This window comes from Bufo bufo, chromosome 1 (genome assembly GCF_905171765.1).
Source record: "Bufo bufo chromosome 1, aBufBuf1.1, whole genome shotgun sequence".
In the NCBI taxonomy this organism is placed as follows: domain Eukaryota; kingdom Metazoa; phylum Chordata; class Amphibia; order Anura; family Bufonidae; genus Bufo; species Bufo bufo.
The window spans coordinates 526669309-526693756 of record NC_053389.1 but is presented as its reverse complement, the minus strand read 5'-3'; the positions used below and the strand labels follow the sequence as shown (position 1 = coordinate 526693756).

General features: G+C 43.6%; 1 protein-coding gene across 1 annotated transcript; it reads right to left on the bottom strand.

Annotated features, from left to right (window-relative positions):
* Nucleotides 1–983: 983 nt before the first annotated feature.
* LOC120982011 (ADP-ribosylation factor-like protein 8B-A) lies at nt 984–24201 on the bottom strand. The gene is made up of 7 exons (XM_040411865.1): nt 23910–24201; nt 23661–23741; nt 12603–12676; nt 11375–11468; nt 8363–8430; nt 3404–3474; nt 984–1877 (listed from the first exon to the last, which is right to left on the bottom strand). The coding sequence occupies exons 1-7, from the start codon at nt 24030–24032 to the stop codon at nt 1828–1830; spliced, it is 561 nt and encodes a 186-aa protein (XP_040267799.1). The 5' UTR covers nt 24033–24201; the 3' UTR covers nt 984–1827.
* Nucleotides 24202–24448: the final 247 nt, after the last annotated feature.

Genomic DNA, 24448 nt, shown 5'->3' with positions numbered 1-24448 from the left:
AACAATCTAGAGAATAACAAATTCCAAAGTATTAGGTCATCACCAGATATGGGCTTACAAACCTATTGACTGAATACAAACTAAGGCCGCTTTCACATGGTCAGTATTGGTAGGTTTCACTCCTGGTTTTGGCTACAGAGTGAAATTCTAATTCTATACTGATGCAACATTGATATGCCAGACGGTACCTACAAAGGAGAGAGTTACCTGCTCTTTATTTTCCTCAGATCTGGCTTTCCTGGAGCCTGTACCATGAGACAGGGGAAGTGTCTCAGACTACCCCAGCTAAAAAGCAAGCCCGAGGGGAAATACATATTGGGTAACCATATCCATTTCAGTTGTGTTCTAATGATATACATTACATATGTATTTGACACATACAACCTTTAAATGCTATTCGAGAGCAGTAGTGAAGAAACAGTATCAGTAGGGATCACAGAAAATCTCTCCACCATTTTATTGAATCAAAGTTCATCGGAACAGTTGATAGATGTTGACATGCATGGACAATACTTCATAGAGATTCTTCAGAATTTATTACCATGGTATACTTGTGCCTTAGGGCAGCTTGTTATAGGCACAATCATCTTCACTACATTCACATAATGTACTACAACAGCAATACCACAAATAGTAAACTAAAGAACGCACTATCTGGTATGTATTTCCAGGATATTCATTACTGCCTGGAGGACAAAGGAAGGGTCATGGGACATGAAACATGGCCCTCCTAAAGTGCTTATTCCATACTGGTGGCATGTCTGGTGACCCAACAGAAGCAGGTCGCTTTGTGTAGTCCACACATGATTTCATTTAGAATGTACAACAATCTGCAGGAAACAGCCGTAGATGGCAGGGAGTGATTTATAGTTAAAAAAAAGGAAAAAAAAAAAAATTAAAAAAAAATAAAGAGGAAAAAAAATAAAAAATAAAAAAAGGGAAGTGAAAGGAAATGGGCGATATCAAGAGAAAGGGCTTTTTAGAAAGAGGACATCGCTGGAACATTTGCATAGGGTATAAAAAGTTTTAAATCAAACATTTCACATGCAATACTAGTTTTTTGTTTGTTTGTTTTTTACATTTCATTAAAGAAATGTCAAATCTGAAGTTGAAACTGATACTACACCGGCTGTAAACCCAATTAGCTGTAGATTTACCAACAATGATTGAACTTCTTAAGAAAATACCTTTGGCAGACACACATTATTATGCATAATATATTTAAGGCAACCCCGATGAGTTCTAGTAATATTTACAGCAACTGAATTAAAAAGTATCCAAGGCAAATACGTACACATTCATAATCATCTCATCATTTGTTTTTACTACAAAGATAGATATCAGGATTTGGTAAATTGAAGCAAGGTCACGTGTAGCTTACATACATATGCAATACATAAATCCAGAATACATGGTTGTAATGGAGCAGTCATTGCACAAAAGAGTAAATTCAGTATGCACTGGCAGGAAAATGCACTTCTGTGTTAACCCATATTGCATAAGGGCCCTCTTACCGTCGGAGTATAGACAGAAAAAAACTGTACATGGCTAAATTTAACTGTGCATCACATACTACTGAATAGAAGTCGATACATGTCGTCCTATACACAAGTGCTAAAAGGGTCAATAATGCAGACTATAAAAAGATCCACAAACCACATTTCCAATTTTTCGAGAGAAACAAAAACAAAGCATCAAAAACCAGCAGTTAAACCTTGCATAAACTGCTCCAAATGATGTGTGAATCCCAGTAGCAGCCATCTTTCTGCCACCATGTAACAGGCAGAATGGAAAAGATATTGGGAAAGATGGTTTGGCGGTGGATCTTCAGTAATGTCTGGACTTGGAATGCTGAATAAGCCACTGCAATGTGATGTCTGAAACAGAAGACCATAAAGACCATTTTTACTCAGCAGGACAACATACCGCATTTTTCCCTTTATAAGACGCACTTCCCCCCAAAAGTGGAGGGAAAATGGCCGTGCGCCCTTATAAAGTGAATACTAGGGAGCACTTCTATACGGAAGCGCTTACTAGTATCTATTGGGAGCATTGAGCGAAGCGCCGCAAACGCTTGAAATACTCACCCTACAAGTCTTTATTCATGGGGCCGGCGCTTCACTGTCCTGACCACGTACAGCGTAGGCCGGGAAGACAGGGAAGTGCGACTTCTGCTGGAGGTAGAGAGGAGTCGCGGCGCAGGACAGGTAAGAGAAGTTTTTTATTTTAATCTGATCTGAGGTCTGATGGGGGTCTCACTATGTGGGCTGATATAAGGTCTGATGGGGTTCTGACATAAAGGGCTGATGTGATGTCCTGATATTTATGGGGGTCTGATCCGAGGATCTGATATGAGGTCTGATGAAAATTATTTTCTTATTTTCCTCCTCTTAAACCTGGGGTGCGTCTTATAAAGTGAAAAATACGGTACTTTAGCCAAGGTAAAAAATACAAACGACACACAAGGCTCATAAAGGTTAGGGATGAAGAAGATAAGCAGTAGTGCTATGTCACAGGCTTTGCTGCAACTACTTTAGTCACAAGGATAACCAACTATACCTTACATATAAATTAAATGATCATTTAAAAGGGGTTATCCAACCCCTATAATGACCCCCCTAATGCCTGGGCCCCTCGGATTATACTTACCACGCTCTCCGGCACCCGCGTCACTCCTGATGCCCGCACGGCCGCCGATGCATCTCCCACGATGCTAGGGAGGGGCTCATCCCCGTTGCGGACTGCTATTGGCTGCCCCCCACCCCAATCGCCAGATGTTTTGATCAGTGCGATAGGGAGATGCAGTATGAATGAGATACCACTGCCCACCTGAGTGTGCAATGGGTATCCCATTCATATTGGACTCTGGATTGCATCTACTCCACTTAGCACCTCAAATTTCCTTGGACACTGAGTGCAGCCCAGGGAGATGCAATGGAAGCCATGTGGGTATCAGGAGTGACACGGGTGTCAAGGAGCAGCCATTAGAACATTGTCTGAAGACAAATATGATTGGGATTGCAATTCACACCCAGACATGGTCCACAGACTAGATCTGCACAGCTTCTGGAAATGAGGAATTAAAGTAATCCATCCATTTCTTTTCGTTACATCCCCTTCAAGTATATCTGTACCCACAGAGTACCATGTGTTGACTCAATTCTTGCATGCATACATTCCACAGACGATGCCCACCAGAACACTAAAATGAATGTTGTTGGTAAAACAGCTGTGTATTTGTAAAATCGTGCAGCCATTAATCATTTGGATGCCACACAGATCTGCAGTAAAACCACACATCATGGCCTTGGTATTGTGGCCATGTTGACTACTTGGTAGGGCTGTACCCTTATGGTTGTAGGTGAAAAGTATGAAAAATTCTAATTTAATAAGCAAAAAATACCTATATTATCTTTCTCTTTACAGGAAATCGAATAACAACAGATTTCTCGATCTTGAATCGCTGAAAGGTGTCTGAGGAGAAACACAAAGCAGAATAATAAGTATCCCAGGTAAAAACAGTAGATTAGTGAAATTATTCTCTCATAGGTGGTATTGGTATGAACAAACAATATACTGAAACTATCCATCAATTGATATAAGTCTATATACTGTATAACAAGCCTAGAGATCCGAATGCAAGGGGTTGTGCCACGTTATTAAAGTTATCCCCTACCCATAGGATAGAGAATAACTGATTGCTGGGGGTTTGACCATTGGGACCCCCACCGATCTCAAGAACAGGATACCCATTTTGCATTAACCCCTTCATGCATTTGGACGTGACTGTACTTCCAAAATTGCAAGTGACTTAGTGCATTTGGACGTACAGTCACATCCAATCTGCTTACCGGGGCTGTGACACTATAAAGTGTCACAGCCGCAATCTCCGTTCTCCTGGAGAGCAGAGACACGGGGGAAGCCGGCAAGGGACCAATCGAAGCGCTCTCATTGGTTAGTCTCTGCAGAAAGAAAATGCCAGTTTCAGGCTGTGATTTCCACAATGGAGATCACTGCCTGAAATCAGCCATAACCCCCACTGTGCCCCCATTCCCCTGATATCTTCACTGCCCACCATACGCCCACAGATGCTGCAATTTAGCCTCTGATTGCCCCCATTGTCCCCCTGCACCCTGTTCCCTATGTGCCAGCTATAATGGCAGCGGCTCGGAAACAGAGCCTCTGCCATCAGCAGAGAGTATCAGCTGTAACTTATAGCTGACACTCTGCTGCAATGGCCAAAATTGGTGCTGGCACCAATCTCAGCCATTTAACTCCATAGATGCCGTGGTCAGTAGCCACCCGCGGCATCCATGGGGTTGAGAGGGAGGGATCTCCCTCTCTTCCAGCAGGCCGCCGCGGCTGCGATGGCAGCGGCCGGATGGTTAACATGGCAACTGGACGTCTTACAAAGGTGTCCGGGTTGCCATGTACCTAAGGCTGACCAGACCCTAGAAGAGGAAGAAAAAATAAAAATTATGAAATTGCTGTTTTTGTTAACTCACCTCCACAAACAAACAAATAGTTTTCAAAAAGTCACATGTACCCCAAAATGATACAAATAAAAAAAAAAAAAAAAAAAAAAAAAAAAAAGACAGCCTGCCCGCAAAAAAGAGCCCCCTGGATACTTTAGTATATGGTGATGCAAAAATATAAAAAAAATATATATTATATTATACTATACACACACACACAGAATAAAATAATCATAATATTTACCACAAGAGAGACCCAATAAAAAAATTAAACTGACAGAATTGCAATTTTTGCCAACTTTACAAAAAAAAAAAAGCCTTCACACAGCTACATTGGTGAAAAAAAAAAAAAGTTATGGGCCCTAGAAAATCCCAATGATGCTCCTTCCCTTCGGAATGCTGCTGTGACCCCAAACAGCGGTTTATGACCACTTATGAGGTGTTGCCAAATTCAGGAAAAATGCATAAAAAAAAAAAAAATTGTGGGGTGTATTTTCTCCTGTTACCCCTTGTGAAAATAAAAAATTTGCATCTAAAAAGGAACTTTATATTGGAAATAAAAATGTAATTTTCATTTTTACAGCCATGTTTCTAAATTCTATGAAACACTTGTTGGGTCAAAGCATTCACTTCACCCCTAGATTTATTCCTTGAGGGTGTAGTTTCCAAAATGGGGTCACTTTTTGGGTTCTCTTTCTAGGGGTACGTCAGAGTCTCTTCAAATGTGACATGGCACCTGAAACCCATTCCTGCAAAATCTGCCCTCCGTTAACAATATGGCGCTCCTTTCCCTTTGAGCCCTGCCGTGTGCCCATACAGCAGTTAAGACCACATATAGGGTGTTTCTGCAAACTGCAGAATAAGGGTAATAAATATTGAGGTTTCTTTGGCCGTTAACCCTTACTGTGTTACAGGAAAATTGAATTTAAATGGAAAATCTGAACAAAAAAATGAAATTTTAAAATTTCCCCTCCAATTTGCTTTAACCACTTCCAGACCGAGCCATTTACCCCCTTCCTGACCAGGCCTAATTTTGCTAATCTGACATGTGTCACTTTATGTGGTAATAACTTTGGAACGCTTTTTACTTAGGCTACATGCACACGACCGTGCCGTTTTTTGCGGTCCACAAAAAACGAAAGCCGCCCGTGCGCCTTCCGCAATTTGCGGAACGGGCGGCGCATTGTAGAAATGCCTATTATTGACCGCAAAACGGACAAGAATAGGACATGCTATATATTTTTGCAGGGCCACGGAAGGGTGCAACGGATGCGGACCCATTGAAGTGAATGGGTCTGCATCCGAGCCGCAAAAACGGCGGCTCGGATGCGGACCAAAACAACGGTTGTGTGCATGAGGCCTTATCCAGGCCATTCAGAGATGGTTTTCTCGTGACACATTGTGCTTCATGTTAATGGTAAATTTGAGTCAATGTTTTACACACACATACATACATACATACATACATACATACATACATACATAAGAATTTTAAAGTTTTCTAAATTTGACTCTCTTTTAAGACAGATCGTGATGCCTCAAAATATTCCTTCATTAACATTACCCATGTCTACTTTATGTTGGCATAATTTTGGTAATGCAATTTAATTTTTTTAGGACGGTAGAAGGTTTAGAATTTTAGAAGACTAGCTTTTTTAGAGACTAGTTCAGTTCTGAAGTCACTTTGTGGGGCTTACATAATAGAATCAACCCATAAATGACCCCAATTTAGAAACGACACCACTCAAACTATTCAAAACTGGTTTTAGAAACGTTGTTAACCCTTTAGGTATTCCATAGGAATTAAAGCAAAATAGAGGTGAAATTTTAAAATTTCACTTTTTTTTGCAGATTTTCCATTATAATTTTTTTTTTCCTAGAACACATCAAGGGTTAACAAAACAAACCTCAATATTTGTTACCCAGAATCGGAATGCATCCATATGTCTTCCGTATCTGTTCCATTTTTGCTGAACCATCTATTGAAAATGTTATGCCCAGCCCAATTTTTTTAATTACTGTATATGGCAAACGGAATGGAAACACAACACGGAACATCTGTTTTGGCTATTTTTACGGAGTTCACCTGATAGAGCTGGTTGTTACAGACACGGTGATAGCCAATGTCTTTTTTTTTCCCTTCTATTCTTAACATTTTTAAAATAACGGATTTGTGGGGAAATTTTTAATTTTTTTTCCTTCCAAAAACACTTTTATTTTACACTTTGTGTCCCCCATAAGGTCATACAAGTCCTCTGGGGGACATTTAACTTCATTTATTTTTTTATTTTTAACTATTGATTTCTCCTGTAACTGGGGCTGACATAGTAGCCCCAGTTATAGGGGAAATACACCGCCCAGAGAGGCTGTACAGCCTCAGTGCAGGGCTGATCGACAGCTTCTGCACTCTCCTGGCCGGGATAGGAAGCGGCAGATCGCTTCCTCAGCTATATACACACACAGCGCTAATTGAGTGCTGTGTATACAGCGATCTAGAGGGCAGGGGCACACAGGAACGGTCCCTACCTTCTCTCTAGGGTGCCCTGCTGTCACCGACAGCAGGCATCCCCCGCTCGGCAGCTGCAGGATTAGTGTGCAGCTGCCATCTCTGAAAGGATGTGCCAGAACATTCAGACATAAACCCATTCAGGAAGTGGTTAGTTCTTGTGGAACACCTAAAAAGGTTAGTAAAGTTTGTAAAATCAGTTTTTGAATAACTTGAGGGGTGTAGTTTCTAAAATGGGGTCATTTATGGGTGGTTTCTACTAGGCAAGTCTCAAGGTGACTCCATAACTGAGCTGCTCCTTAAAGTGGGTTTTGGAAATTTTTCTAAAAATTTTAAACATTGCTTCTAAACTTCTAAGCCTTCTAACATCCTAAAAAAACAACACATTTACAAAATGATGCCAACATAAAGTAGACATATATGTGAAGCAATTCTAATTTTGAAAATAGCAAATTTTCATCAAATTTTGGATTATTTTTATGCATAAAAGGTAAAACGTATCAACTCAAATTCACCACTAACATGAAGTAAGATGTGTCACGAGAAAACTCAGAACGGCTTGGATAAGTAAAAAAGTGTTCCAGATAAAAAGTTATTACCAGATAAACTGACACATGTAAGATTTTAAAAATAGGGCTCTGGCATTTGGTCCAAATTGGCCACTTGAAGGGGTTAATGCTCTATGGGACTGCTGGAAATAGAGTACATCACTCTGCTATTTCAGTCAGTCGCATAGAGAATAAATGAAGTGGCAGGGTGCATGCTCGGCCTGCGGGACACCCGTTGTCACAATTGGTAGGGGTCCCAGCAGTCAGTTATCCCCTACCCTGTGGATAGGGGATAACTATATAACTTGGAACACCCCCTTTAACATTTGAATCATGTCCGTATACTGCACCTGGAGTCACAGTAAGCATTGTAAAAGTGTACTAGTCATGATAAGATCTTGTGGTAAGAATTTTTTGCACACCAGTATGAAACTAGTAACACAATGCAAATAAAAAGGTCTTCACAATACAGTTGCAGAGAAAAGTGTAAGTTGTACATAAAGGCTGGGCATTACCTTAATGCAGTGCGCCCAGCCTTTCCCTGTGCTGTACACAAAGGATATAACTAGAGATGAGCGAATTTCAGGTTATGAAATTCGTTCACGCTTAGTTTGGTGGTAAAAGGTGAATTGCGTTAGAGGCATTCCGTCATAATAGAAGTCTATGGGCTGCAAAACGGAGCCGTCCCGTTTCCGTTATGCAGGGGATTCCTCTCTTGCATAACTAAGCGTGAACGAATTTCATAACATGAAATTCGCTCATCACTAGATATAACATAGTAAAGTAAATGAGTCTTCTAAACACTTGCACCAATTACCCCGCCATGAACTTACAGCTTCTCAATAAGTTGTTTTTCATCCAGTGCGCCAGGCAGGTCTCTCTTGTTTCCCAACACTAAAACCTGTTAAGGAGAACCGGAAACCTATTAATTAAAAATAAAGTTATACAAGGCGAAAAAAAAACCCGTTCATTTATCAAACTGGTGTAAAGTAGAACTGGCTCAGTTGCCCATAGCGACCAATCATATTCCACCTTTCATTTTACAAAGGAGCTGTCAAAAATGAAAGGTGGAATCAGATTGGTTGCTATGGGCAACTGAGCCAGTTCTACTTTACCCCAGTTTGATAAATCCCGATAATATAACACGATGATGGATTAACTGCTTGGAGAGTATACCTGGAGGCGAATGGGATCGTCTCAGAGTCTGTACTACAACTGACCAAATTCATCCTTACCCATAACCATTTCTCTTTTGACAAGGAGATATATATACAGTGCACTGGGACCGCCATGGATAGTAAAATGGCACAGCAATATGCAAATCTGGAAAATGACTTTTTGGTATCCCACCCCAAAAAACCCTTGGCCTACTTCAGCTTCATTGATGACATCCTAATAATCTGGACCGACTCTGAACATGAACTGATAAAATTTCATGAACAATTCAATAAATTCCATCCCATAAACCTGACCCTTAACTATTCACACACAGAAGTCAGCTTTCTGGACACCACCATAATACTTCAAGACGGCTCAATACAGACATCCCTGTATCGAAAACCTATTGATTGGCCTACATAACTCAAATGGGACAGCTTCCACCCCAAACATATTAAAAAGTCCATCATCTATAGTCAAGCCATCAGATATAACCGAATCTGTTCCAGCCCATCAGACAGGGATGAGCATTTACAACATCTAAAAAGGACATTTTTACACCAGGGCTATCAATCCTGCTTCAATTGAAGATCAGATAACAAGAGCCACCAAGATCCCCAGAAGTCAACTTCTCCAAAACAATAAAAAGAAACAGAACCAGTGTGTACCTCTGGTTGTGACCTACAACTAGAGGTACTGAGGAAAACTGCCAAAAAACTACACCATGTCCTACATAAGGATGACCGACTAAAAACAATCTTCCCAGATCCCCTCTTCCCATGTTCTACATCTAATGTTGTTATCTGATTCTCTGCACTAAATGTCCTGTTGGAGGCCTCTACATTGGAGAAACAGGACAGAAACTCAATACAAGGATAAGGTCCCACCACCACACATTTAAAGAGAAGAAGCTACACTTTCCTGTGGCTAAGTATTTCTGTAGCCCAGGACACAATGAAGAACACATGAAAGTTCTCATATTAAAAAGGTAACTTCAAATCCCAAAGAGCTAGAAGAATTTGGGAATACAAATTTATAACTCTGCTTGACACTTTGAATACTGGACTGAATTTGTCCCCGGGATTTATGACACACTACAAGATCTAAAGAGTCTTCTATAGATATAGTCGGGCACCAGGTCTCTGAGATAACATCAATTTAGAGACCATAAAACTTTCACACCCCTTAACTGTAAGATAATTAAGGACTCATTCTCAAGATCTTTGATATGTTGTTCTGTTGTTTTTCAAATGTCCATTCATCCCCCCCCCCCCCCCCCCATGTCTCTGTTCTTATTGTTTATAACCTGCTGTTTCTTCATATATTCTTGTAGTACGCCTGATGAGGTCTGGAAAGCTCGCTATGTAACATCATTACTTCTATTTTGGTTAGTCATTAAAAGGTATCAAACCTGCAACACTCTTATTTGGTTTCTCTTAATGAGAGCACTGAAATAAAAGTGCCATGGTGTTCTATAAAGCACAACTATGCTTAGTTTTAGTAAACAGCAGGGCTCACAACCTATTGCAGTGCCAAAATTGCAGCACAACCCATCTCCAAATTCTGACATGGTGCCTGGTCACTATAGACCAGGGATGCCCAAACTGCGACCCTCCAGCTGTTGCAAAACTACTCTCAACATGCTTGGGCAGCCTACAGCTATATTAGGACATGCTGGCAGTTGTACTTTTGCAACAGCTGGAGGGCCACAGGTTGAGCATTCCTGCTATAGACCATATTTTCTAGCTATTGGTGGGGTGACCAGCGGTCATTCCCCGCTTGAACAGCCATTAAAGGTGCATTCTTATCTGAGACATTCATGACATATCCACAGCATATGCCATAAATTTCCCCAACCTGCATCTATCATCTGTCCCATTTCTCTCCATCTCACTGGCGACCACATCCAGGAAGTGAGAGGTGGCTGGGTTTATGGAAACAGCCAAGCTCACTAGAATATACCGTTTCTGAAGTGAATAGGAGTTACAGGAACCATGTACAAGAGCAAAATCGGTTGTTTTTGCATTTCCCGAGTTACAGAAACAGCACAGTACACGGACCAGAACTAGAGTTCAGTACACTGCAGTTTCCATAAACTAGGCCACTTCCTGAAGCCTGCATGCCGCAGGAACTTGCATTCAAGAGACGCGAATTGCATCAATCCGAAATTTATGGCATATCCTGTGAATATGAATAACCCTTTAATGACATTAAGGCTCTAGTGACTATAGGAAGAGAATGTTTAACTATAAAACAATAAATGCTTTTATTATACATACGTCTCTCTGGTGTCATCCAGAAAAACGGATCTGGAATACATTTTTTATTCATTTTTTATGATGGATCCGGCACTAATACACTTCAATGTAAATTAATGCCGGATACGGCATTCCGGCAAGTGTTCAGTCTTTTTGGCCGGAGAGAAAACTGCAGCATGCTGCGGTATTTTCTCCGTCCTGAAATGGCAAAAAGACTGAACTGATGCATCCTGAACGGATTTCTCTCCATTCAGAATGCATTAGGATAAAACTGATCAGTCATTTTCCGGTATTGAGCCCCCAGGACGGAAATTAATGCTGGAAAAGAATAACGCTAGTGTGAAAGTACCCTTACTTTAAAAAGGTGGCATAAAGCAGATTTAAAAATAAATAAATAGCATTACCACTATTACATATATACGCACTTACAGGGATTCCATGCAACTGTGGTTTATCGAGCAAGTTGTGCAATTCATATTTTGATGCTTCCACTTTTTCCAAGTCTGCTGCATCTACCATGTACCTAGTGAGAAAAAAAAATAAAAAAAATAAATTACAGCAATTGTAATGTACTGAATGTACTGTATCTGAAGTAGGAAAGGTCTTTGTCAGGGAATACTTGCCCTCACCAATCGCTCGCTGCTTACCGACTCCCTGCTGGTCTCTACTGGGTTCCGTCTCAACTCCCAGAAAATGTCTGGAGACGCCTGCTCAGCCAATCAGTGTGCGAGGTGGATCACCGTTGTGGCAGGATCAGGAAGTAATGACCAGCAGGAATGGCAGCAGCAGAAGATCTAGGAGGGTGGGGTATACCACGCAGAGATTAAAGGAGAAAAAAAGAAAGGGAAAAAAAAACAAAAAACACTGCATCTTGATTGCCTAAAGTAAGCAACAACCTTAAAGGGGTTACGCAGACCCATCCTCCCACCAAATTGAGCTGGAAAAGACATAACTGACCACTGGGCAACCGTCTGATGCCCACAGAGTATCTATTATACGTCTATTCCAATTGATAAGGCACATGCATGATACTAGCTGGGTGTCATGACTGTTTACCCCTCCCCCCCCCCCAAATGTAGCGGTATCTATCCACGCACCATGATAGATCAGGCAGGAAAGTATGCCTGTAAAACCACTTTTAGGCCCCTTGCAGACGAGTGTGCGGATTAGGTCCGGATGCTTTGCGAATGCGTTCTGTGAAAAATGCACGATTTCGCAAACAAAGTAATTCAGTTTTGTCTGCGATCGCATTCAGTTTTTATTGCGCGGGTGCAATGCGATTTAATGCCTTTTTGGCACACGTGATAAAAAACTGAAGTGTACAAACAACATCTCTTAGCAACCATCCGTGAAAAAACGCATCGCATCCGCACTTGCTTGCGGATGCGATTTTCACGCAGCTCTATTCACTTCTATGGTGCCAGCATGGCGTGAAAAATCGCAGAATATAGAACATGCTGTGATTTTCACGCAACGCACAAGTGATGCGTGAAAACCAACTCACATGTACACAGACCCGTTGAAATGAAGGAGTCTGGATCACGCATTGCACCCGCGCGGAATACTCACTCATGTGAAAAGGGCCTTATAGTTTCAATAGTAGCAAGCTAACAAATGAGTAATTTCAACACAACATGAAAAATACCATCTTACTTACACAACTGCATTAACACCTCGACAGTAGCGCTCCCACATACTACGAAATCTTGGCTGACCTCCAATGTCCCAAACCTACAAGAAAAAAAAAATTAAAACAATGACAAGTGTTATTCTAAGAATAGTAGATAAAACTCAGCTCGACCAGTTTAAACCAAATGGCTTCACCATCATTAGTAGGCCAAGGTAGTATTAGTGGCCTACAGAACCAAAAGGTCGAATGCAAAGCAGGTACCAATTTCATTGGGCCGCTACCTCCATCTCTTAGGCCGAATGCACACTGCCGGGAGCGGTCCGTGGTATCCCGGCCTGGCATCCTGCTGAGCATTGGTTGCTATGACGCCGTGCGCTTCATGCCGCCGCTGCACTACAGTAATACACTGGTAGGATCTATACGAGTGTATTACTGTAGTGCAGCGGCGGCGTGAAGCACACGGCGTCATAGCAACCAATGCTCAGCAGGATGCCAGGCCGGGATACCACGGACCGCTCACGTCCGTGTTCTACGGCCGTGTGCATCCAGCCTTACTTAGGAATGGAGTTGTCTCTCCATCCTAATAAAATCGGGAGGGTTAGGGGTTCCTGTCATCTACAGCTATTATTTAGCCAATTTGGCTGAACAGGCCACTGAGTGGTGGTCTCCATCCTCCCTCCAGCAATGGCTCCACATTGAAGAGCACTACACTAGGAAACATTCATTGAAAGCAGCCGCATATGCTCTGAGGCGATTTTCACGCACGCTGCCCTTAAGCACTACGCAAGCCACAGTGTTTATTTGGACTCGTCTTCTGGACTCCGAGAGGCACTTACCATGATTAATTCCTACCTTCCTCTCACTGCCCTGGGATATCACATTCCCACTAGATCTCTTGCAGGTTGGATGTCAAAAGGGATATGAACTATAGGGTGTCTATATGATCAGTCTTCTTTCGAGGATTTTGAAACACTGCATAACAAATTCTTACTCCCACACCATTTATTTTACCATGTCATGCCGGTCCGTCACATCAGGTCTTCCTTACCAGCCTGTGAGTAGACCATTAAATAGGATCTTCGAATCCCAAACAGCGACACGCTCTAAGCTTACTACATTTTATTCCTACCATCATCTGGTGTGGAGAGCAAACAGCCATTTATGTTGAAATGGGAGCAGGAGGTAGGAAAGACCTTTTCAATAGCTCAGTGGCTGTTAGCCTTATCCTGGTCCTTTAAATGCTCCGAGTGTATAAATCATGTGGAACAAGTCAGGAAAATTCAGCCGAATAGGTTGGCCCATATACTCCCCCCTATGCTAGTGTGCATCGACAGGGACTCCGGGACATATGTGGTGGTTTAGTCCATCCGTGGCCGCTTTCTGGACTGAGATCACCACTATTCTTACACAGCATCGTCTATGACTTCCTGGCCTCCCTTCATGTACTCGCTGGGTGGTAGCGCACATCCTTAACCCATCCCGTACAGTTATTGCTCGCCGTTATTGCTAAGGCCTGAGAGGAGCCCCTGTAACAAGACCCGATTCCCCTATACAAGCAGGGTTGCCAACGGTCTGTACATTTTCAGACACTCCGCAAAAACTGGGCGTTTTCTTCTACCGTCCATAACATGCTAGCAGGGGGAAAAAAAACGGATTCTGTGCCCAGAAAGCTGAATTCAGCAGTGCAGGGAGATAATGAAGCTGTTGGCCCCCACTGAGCCTAAAGTCCAGAAGAGGGACATTGTTACTTCTGGGAGCACTATGGGGGTCTTTGTCACTACTGGGGGCACTTTGAGGGAAATTTTACTGCTGGGTCGCTATGGGAGAGCTTTATCACTGTTATTATGGAGGGGGCTTTATTTCTACTGGAGGCTCCATGAGGAAAATTATTTCTAATTGGGGCATTACTACTACTTCCACCACAAGGGATACTACTGGGGGGAGGGGTGTTCTTATTTGGCACAATATAGGAGGGCACTACTGCTAACAGGGTGTACTTTCAGGGAGCATTATCACTATTGGGGTACTGTTAAATTAAATATGTTCCCAAAAAACTATACATCAATCTGCTCAGCTCCTCCTGCTCCGTAACATGCTGCCTGCAGATGAGACACCATGACAGGTTCCCTTTAAGAATGACATCACTCATTTAGTGAACTTCACAGGCCACAGAAAATCGCACACCGTGATTTTGATTAGACCAAACAATTATTTTCCGCTGATATCGTCCTTAGTATTTCTTCTGTTAGTTTCCATATTACACATAACCAGTGTCCACCTCAATTACTCCTGCTAACCTTATTGGAGGAATTATTTTTAAAATTCTTCCTTCATAAAAAGCATTTCTGGTTTTGTCCATTTTTAGATAAAGATGCCCAAAATGCACAACTGGCCTCTTTCAGGACACCAATAAAATATTGCTGATCCGGTATGCAGAAGGTAAAACAAGTAAAGAAAAAGTAAGCTGTCCACACAAAGACACAAGGATTCAAAGAACCCCAAAGAGAGAATTCATGTGTCCTGTACTGCCCCTTCAGGACCTTTATTAAAATTACGTAGGGTATTCGGATACGCAGGGGTGGCGAAACCATAGCATGGTGTAAAAACTAGGACCAACACGCTGTAGCCCCCAGCAAACTGGAAATACTCCACGCCACTTCCCCAGTGGTCAAAGCAGGCCCCTTCTTAGTAAACACAGCAAGGACTCGCCCTCTTCCTTAGCCAACGGCTGCCTACCTGAAGGCAGATCAGGTTGGAAATCTAAGGCTGGGTTCACATGGGCGTTGTGAACTCTGTTCTGGTCACTGAATCTAGCCTGTAAGGTGGCTGGGGGGCGAAAAACACACTACAAGCAGCATTTCTTGGCCCATCCGAAAGCTGCTGGATCCCCGTTCACTATAATATCGGATACCGCTTTTGGACGGACAAAAAAATAAAAATGCTGCGTGTAGTATGTATCTGGCTATGCCGGACACAGTGAACTCTGGCAGTCTGATCCTTCGCCATAACAGACTGCAGGAGTTCGCGGCCTAATGTCCATTGGTGCAGCATAAAGATACACATTCAATAGCAGTCAGCCAAATTATTTTTTGCTTGCTTAGTCTATTGTGTGTGGGCACCTTAAAGAGGTTGTCCCACAATAAAATATTCTACATTTTTCAAACCAGCACCTAGATTTGAATACTTTAGCAATTCCATGTAATGAAAAATTTTGCATAGCCACAGAGTTATTAAATAAAATGTATCTGTATAGCGCCACCTGCTGTTTGTTTTTGTTATTTCTTTGTCCTGCTCACTGAGATGGCCGCACATGCTCAGTTTTATCCTTCAGCTGCCTCCTGAGCTGTGATAGGGAGAGCTGAGACACGCCCCCTTAGCTGAAGCAGATAAGACCCTCCCCTTGAGCTGTCAGCTTGATATAAATCTACCAGAGCAATGAATGGAGAGATCTCTGGATCCATGTGAGGTACAGGGCTGGTTCTAGCTTTGTGAGAAAGAGGGTGTCATGTTCTATATGATCTCTGATTTTCATTTTTTATATTAATCATGGGATAACCCCTCTAACTGTCAAAGATCAGGCATGTTGGATTTCAAAAGATGTGTCTGGCTGCATCATATCCCAGTCTCAGTAAAAGTAGAAAAATACTGGCTTCCCGTCATGCTCCTACTATTTCTGCATACTAGGGATTATGAAGAAATGCACGTGTTGCTTGAGGAGACACTGATCTTTCCATCTGAAAATCAATACCAGGTTTCCTGTAAAAGCCTTATAAACAATAAGTAAGAGATGAGGAGTTTATCTTGGTACAGGCCACACTGCACGTCAGAGCACTGAACTAGCCGACTGCACATGATCACAGCACAATCATATGACGGCTCGCTCACGGCTTCAGATCTTGCCCTCAGCTTGGAACGGTTTCAAACTGCACAGAGCAAATCATATAAAGCTTTATAGATTACTTCATTGCCTGTGAAACATCAGATACACAGATCTTGAAAAAAAAAAATTATATATATTATTATTATTTATTTTTCAATAAAAGGGACATTAGTATCAGCACAGCCAGTGCATGCACATCTTCCACAAATCATGCTTAGTCATACACTGGGACATTCAGTTCTCGGAGGCGTCCGCATATTACAAGGCCTCTATAATCAGATATGGGTTTCTGGTTCATCTACCATAGTCATTGTTTAGCTAGGTAAACATATGCATTGGTAACCATTGTATTCCCCCCCATGCAAATGCTAGTAATACAAGATGTATGCAGTGTGACAACTGTGCAAAAAGCCCTACGGTTTCTTGGACTGTAATTTATGACCAGAAGTTTATGATAGAAGTTTAAAGGGGTTTTCCAAGATTATTATTATTATTTTTTTTTTTTTTTTACTGATGGATGGGGGTCTGACACCCAGGACCCCCGCCGTCAGCTGTTCGAGAAGGCAGCGTCGCTCCTGCGAGCACCACGGTCTTCTCTCTGCTTTGCCTAGACCAGTGACGACACGTTTATTGATCACATGGTGAATGGGACTGAGCTGCAATACCAAGCACTGTCACTATACAGCGCTGTGCTTGACGAGCTGCGAGAAGGCTGCAGCACTTACAGGAGCACCCCTGCCTTCTCAAACAGCTGATTGGCAGGAGTCCCGGGTGTCCACAAGACAGATCATCAGTCCCAAAAAAAAACAAAAAAAACTTTAATCAGATATTGTGCAGCAATACACATGAATGAAGTATACAATAACTGTAAAGATTTTCCCCATAAAAATGAATTTCCTTACAAATATTCTTTGGTGTACACCCCTTTAACAACGAAGCTACATTACACATTTGGACGGATACTCACAGGCTTGGGAGTCTCGGAGACATCACGTACACTGATACCAGGCCTCTGGTACATATCACAATCCATTTTGCAGTCTATATGGACTTGTTGTTAGGAGTATCAGTGAAACACCACATTGTTAGGCCTCATGCACACGGCCGTTGTTTTGGTCCTCATCCGAGCCGCCAAAACTGCGGCTCGGATTCAGACCCATTCACTTCAAAGGGGCCGCAAAAGATGCGGACAGCCCTCCGTGTGCTGTCCCCATCTGTTGCTCCGTTTTGTGGTCGGCAAAAAATAAAATAATAACATGTCCTATTCTTGTGCGTGCTTTGCGGACAAAAATAGGCAGTTATTTTAAAGGCTGTCCTTGCCGTTGCGCAAATTGCGGAACGCGCATGGACGCCATCCGTGCTTTGCAGATCCGCGATTTTTGGACAGCTAAAAACGGAACGGTCGTGTGCTTTACATTGTGTCAGAGCCACAAACTACCAAACCAGCCAGCAATAATGGAACAGATTACAAAGACGGAAAATACTGCCAAGCAAAAAGATGGAAAAAGCATAAGTAGGATTTACTAAAGGGACACTCCCATCAAAAACATTAACCGCCTTCATCTATGTATTTTTGTGGTAACAAAAACAGCCAGAAAACCATCAATTTTTTAAAATCATTTTTTTTAAGCTCTTAGGCTAGTTACAGATGTGTGCGTACAATGCGAAAAACACGCTGCATGTGTAATTGTGATTTCCTGTTCTGACCTCTGCTCCTCTGACAGGATAGCACGCCATTATAATGATGTTGTCCCGATCAGTGTTGGGGAAGGGGGGAAATCCACACTAAACACAGGAGGGAAGGGGAACAGTAACTGGGCCTGGAAACTAGGGAAGGAACAGGACACCTCCTATACAACCCTAATCCAGGCCCTAACTACCTATCAATATGAATAGACTTTGAAGGTAGGAATATTCATATGCTGGATACCTAGGCCCTTATATCCCTATAAGGCCCTGGAATGAGGTTAGGACCAGAGACAACCCATTCCTTTCCAGATGGGGAATGGAATTCTCTGTCTCAGTCCCAGATACAAACAGGGAATATAACAAACACATAACAATAAGAAAAGACAAGGCTTATCTGAAAGTAGAAAACTGACAACTCCAGAAGCACCACAGAGTACAACCGACCAGCTAGTTAGAAGGCAGGAATAAAATCTATAAACTGCACCTCCAAGGCTGGGTTCACACGAGCGTGTCCGGATTAGTTCCGGATGCGTCCCGGTGTGTTGCGGCAAACCCGCGCGAGTAGGAATGCAATTGCAGTCAGTTTTGACTGCGATTGCGTTCCGATGTTTAGTTTTTATCGTGCGTGTGCAATGTGTTTTGCACGCGCGTGATAAAAAACCGACTCTGGTACCCAGACCCGAACTTCTTCACAGAAGTTCAGGTTTGGGTTCGGTGTTGTGTAGATGTTATTATTTTCCCTTATAACATGGTTATAAGGGAAAATAATAGCATTCTGAATACAGAATGCTTAGTAGGTGATCAGTTGAGGGTTAAAAAAAAATTAAAAAAATTAACTCACCTTCTCCGTTTGTTCGCGTAAGTCCCGGTCTCTTCTTTACTTCTCAAAAGATGAACTATGGGCTAAAGGACCTTTGATGACGTCAGATCACATGCTCCAATCACAGGGTCCATCACCGCGGTGATGGACCATGTGATTGGAGCATGTGATCTTACGTCATCAAAGGTCCTTTAGCCCATAGTTCATCTTTTGAGAAGTAAAGAAGAGACCGGGACTTACGCGAACAAACGGAGAAGGTGAGTTAATTTTTTTTTTTTTTTTTTTAACCCTCAACTGATCACCTACTAAGCATTCTGTATTCAGAATGCTATTATTTTCCCTCATAACCATGTTATAAGGGAAAATAATACAGTGTATAGACAGTCACCTAGCAACCGTGCGTGAAAATCGCACCGCATCCGCACTTGCTTGCGGATGCATGCGATTTTCACGCAACCCCATTCACTTCTATGGGGCCTGCGTTGCGTGAAAAACGCAGAATATAGAGCATGCTGCGATTTTTACGCAACGCATAAGTGATGCGTGAAAATAATCGCTCATCTGAACAGCCCCATTGAAATGAATGGGTCCAGATTCAGTGCAGGTGCAATGCGTTCACCTACCGCATTGCACCCGCGCGGAAATCTCGCCCGTGTGAACGCAGCCTAAGAGTGAGAAGCGGCTACTTATGGGAAAAGTAAATTACCAACAAGCAACACCTGAAGCAAGGGGTGAGGCATTTACCAAAACACAGACACAATAAGGCTACGTCTACACAGCAACATTTGTCGCACCAATGTCGCGCGACAATTTTTATAATGGCAGTCTATGGTGTTGCACTGCAACATACGACATGCTGCGACGCCAGAAAAATCCATCTCTAATAGATTTTCTGCGACTGTTGCGTCGCAGTGTCGCATGTTGCAGTGCGACACCATAGACTGCCATTATAAAAATTGTTGCGTGACATTGGTGCAACAAAATGTCGCGCGACAAATGTTGCAGTGTAGTTGTGCCCTATCTGTCGCGCGACAAATGTCATCGTGTAGACCTAGCCTAAGATCCACAGTGAACTTGTCAATTTAACCCACGAGTTGCCAGTCTCTCCAATCTCCTGGTACCTGCCACGGGAATGTCCGTGACAAATGTGTTTCCCTGCGTGACCTGGAATCTACTCAACTTTTCTGACATAGTTCCGGCAATGTAATTTAGTAAATAATTACATTAAAGGAGTTATCAGAGACTAAAAAAAGTCACCCTTACGCCTGGGCCCCACACTGAATATACTTACCTGGCTCCCCGCACGCGGATGAAAACATCCGGTGTCGGGGGGGGGGGGGGGGGGGGGGAACAGCCAATGGCAGGCGGGGAAGGGGATTAGTCTCGGATAACTTCTTTAAGTGCAGTGCTCTTCTGTAGGCTTATCAAGAGAACAGTAGAGCCATCATACTGTCATCCCAATTCTACAAATACAGTTATCATGAGCACTACCTTTCAAAAAACCTCTTCCCCTCACTCTACCGGCAAACGGACAATTGGTTACCCATCTATGTAGGAGCTTTATCTCCCTGTGCTGACTGCTACAGAAAATTTTTTTTTATATATATCTCTAAAAAAATAAAAATAAAATAAATACCCCGATGGAAGTGAAGCTTTAGCTAACTGGCATTTGTCATAAATGACCTGTAAATAATACCCTAAATGGATACAGATTCACATCTATGGTCACTAGCAAGGAGGCTTGACATGTTTATGGTAGACCTACCCAGCAATAGGGCTCATTCACACGAGCATACTGTAATTCAGTGCAGAAGCAGTATATCTAGGTTTCCTTCATTCGTATGCCTGCATCCAAGCCACATTTCTTGGTATAGCTCCAGCACAGATCTGTAAAGTATAGCTTATTAACCCTCTCTTGTATGCCTATGTATTCCAGCAAAAACAATCCTCTACATGATGAAACGTTAACATCAACATGTAAACCCTGTAGCACCCCCCCATTTTGGGGTTTGTAAGGCCAATATACAGTCTATGTAAACAACATGGGGGTGTCAGTCGGATTGCCATGTAGGTAGTCATGGTTTGCCTATCAGTCTACACACCAAACCCAAATGGAGAGCAGCTGCAGGAGCACTAAGCACATTTTACTTAGATGCTCCGAGGACCAGATATGGCAGTTGTGACACCAATGAATGAGGCAGTAGACCATACAGCCAACACCATTCTGTCGATCCAAGCTGCGGCTTCTCTTCTCTGAACTGGTGAGCAGGACTGCAATCTTCCACCAAAAAACTGTTATTACAATACAGAAAATGCTAATGTTGACAGCCATGACACGTAGGGGTACGATATTGTACTAGGGCTCAGTCACACAGCCGTGGTTCGGCCGAGCCTGTATAGTGGCCCACAAACAGTTGAATGGGTCCACAATCTGGAAGGTCGGTGCGGAACCCCACGGATGCACTCCGTACCACGGAAAAATAGAACATGTATTTTTTTGCGGTGTGGATGGATGACGGACCCATTGAAGTTGAATGGGTCTGGATCCTTTGCGGCAGCTGCACGGATGGTACCGTGCATTGGGGGCCGCAAATGGCCGTTTGAATGTGCCCTTAGTCTGCAACTAACAAATCTCTTCCTTGTACAAGCAGCTTGGGTGCTACAAACAAGAAGGCAATGGTGAAACGCGTTGGGCAAGCGATCATCTTGGTAAATGATGCATCAAATACAGCTAGTGTACAGAAGATGGCGCTTTTAGTCACTGCCTGGTCTACCAAGTTCTCTCTCCAACAATAGGGCAGAGCTGTGACTGGCATCTACAGATTAGCTGAACTGTCCAATAGGAGTTGGAGATAGTACGAGATCCACATGTCACCCGAGGCTCGAGCTGCTGCTCTGCCCGTCCCTTGTACAAGTGCTGCTTGTTTGACCGCAGGATACAACTACAAAGTCATCAAAACAGCAGAAGGAGGAAGTAATTGCAAGGGTGACCGTTTTCCTTCACAGCGAGGATGGAAGTATTAAGGTTCCTTCAGCCCGATGAAATACATGTCGATTGGTGCTTGTTGGAAGGGCCTTTCATAAGGCCTGTTGCAAACTGAACGGGGGAAGAATGAATGTGACCACGATTCCTCTCCCATCCAGTAGGTATACTGTCAGCAGCCCGTACCCAGTGTACAGAAGCAAAGTGCTGCTGACAAATGTCGATTTTTGGTGCCAACTAGGCAAACTATGCTCAGCAAGGAAGCCTGAAGACCTCATTCACCAAGAATGGCATTACATCTGCACATTTCTCCACTTAATAAATTTGCCCCATGTTCAGGCAGACCGTGCGCCAGAGATTCACGCATGAGCTGATGCACATGTGAACTGTATAGGTAAGGGCCGCACCCTCCCACTTTTGAAGGATTGCAAATGATGCTATATGTACAGCGTGTGCCATGATTTGTGACTGTTTTATGCCATAAAAGTAAATGATACAATCAATATGCCAGTCAGTTCACATAAGACTATAATCTTTCCTAAAGGGGTTGGCCAGTTTATATTACCAGCTGCAGGTGTGCTGGGAACAGTAATAAGCATTATTATACTTTCTTCACCTACGTCCAATCCCAGGTCTCCTGAACGGCATGCCCGGGCTGCCCACAGAACATGGCTCCATCTATCAGCAGCCTCCATTCACTTACACTGGGGACGGACAGTGGATTTAGCGCATGTATATGTCAATGGAGGCTGGTGATGGATGGAAGGCTCCCTCAGAGGCCATGTTCTGTGTGCAGCCCCGGCAGCGAGGTCAGGGAGCCTGCATGTAAACAGGAATTATTCATGTTAAACTACCAGGCGTTGGTGACGATAGTTTATTACAGGGGGGTTATCCAACCCCTACAATACCCACTAAAAAGCCTGGGCCCCTCTCCCCGGCACCCACATAGCTCCTGCTCCCCGCACGTCCACCATTGCACCTCCCCATCAAAACATGAAAGGGAGGGATGGGGTGTCAGGATCTGCCAATAGCACGCCACGACGGGGATAAGCCTCCCTAGTATCACCTGCGATGCTAGTGAGGCCCGTTACCGTCACGGCCTGCTATTGGCTGCAGCCCCCTCCCACCCTAAAATGTTTTGATCCGCGCGACAGGGAGATGCAATGGCGGACGTGGGTGCTGGACATTTTGGTGGGGCGTTATAGGGGCTGGATAACTTCTTTAATGCTTATTACTACCTGCATGTCTGTCCCAGAACATGTGCAGCTAGTAATATAAACAGACCAACTCCATAAAAATAAATCATTAACTGTAATTATATTACTTATGTTATGATCCCGATTTACCATTATTTCATAGTTCTATGGGAAAAGTGAGCGCTGGTTGTAAAGTCAGTAACTCCGGCTTAGTACAAGATAAGTAATGGCATGTAAGAGCGGTGATCAGAATAATGGAGCCTCTGCATTAACACAAAAACACTGCAAGTATATGCAGCTGACGAGGCAGACTCAGGAACTCATCCGGCCCTGGGCTGAAGAGCTTGCAGCAGAGGCGGCAAGGGACAAGTACGGACAGAACGCTCTTCTGCCAGCACAACAGAAGCCAGAGAACCCCTTTAACTGACAGCTGGTGGACCCACACCCATGTCTCAGAGGAAGGTGACTGATGACAGGACATGGGGCCCCACCGACCCTGTAGAAAACAAAGACTTACCTTGATGGTCACGTTGCCTTTCGTAACTTTTCTCATATTGAAACCCACAGTGGGAATCATGTCTTCTGTGAACTGTCCAGACTGCAAGAAAAGAGGAAGAGGCACATGAGTATGTGACAAGGAGGACATGGACCTGCAGTGATCCAGTAGGTGTGGTCACTAGATACTATACCAGGCCCTAATGGGACCGGGTCCACAGCAGGGGGCGAGCCTGGGCGTAGGCCGGCCGCCGAGTATCACAGTCTTTACCGCAATAACGTTCACGAAGGTGGTCTTCCCGGAGTACTGCAGCCCGACCAGCGTCAGCTCCATCTCCTCCTTCCAGAACAGGGACTTGAACCAGTCCAGCAGCTTGTTGATAAGGGCCAGCATGGTGCCGCCGTGGGACGCGGAGGTAGAAGAGCGGTATACTGGTGAGGTCAGCGAAACGCAGCCGCTCCCGGAACCCGACGGCTACTGAACACTGCTGAGCGGCCGCAAGTCATATGACAAGCGTGACGTCACACCACCGGCTTCGTAATGGGAGCTAGGAGCGCGGGGAGGCACATGATTCCGTCACGTGACTGCCATATCATCACATGATGCTAAGTTTACGTTCGGGCCTGGGAGGGGGCGGGGCTTGGGGTTGACGCACGCCGTCAGTGAGTCATGTGATAGGATTAGGCTTGTTTTTCTCACTTGTGGTAATAGGAAGGTGGAATGTGCCTCCGCTGTTCACTTGTTACTATGCACAGTGGGCAGATCACGATTGCATGTCACGTGACTGGGAGGTGGCATCACTGGGGGGG

What these genes read in the sequence shown, in the direction of transcription:
- LOC120982011 (XM_040411865.1), bottom strand. Translation starts at nt 24,032, where the DNA reads ATGCTGGCCCTTATCAACAAGCTGCTGGACTGGTTCAAGTCCCTGTTC. An exon ending in AAGGCAACGTGACCATCAAG is followed by an intron (nt 12,677 to 23,660) that starts GTAAGTCTTTGT and finishes TTTTTCTTGTAG; the next exon opens with GTTTGGGACATTGGAGGTCA. An exon ending in CACAGTTGCATGGAATCCCT is followed by an intron (nt 8,431 to 11,374) that starts GTAAGTGCGTAT and finishes TCTCCTTAACAG; the next exon opens with GTTTTAGTGTTGGGAAACAA.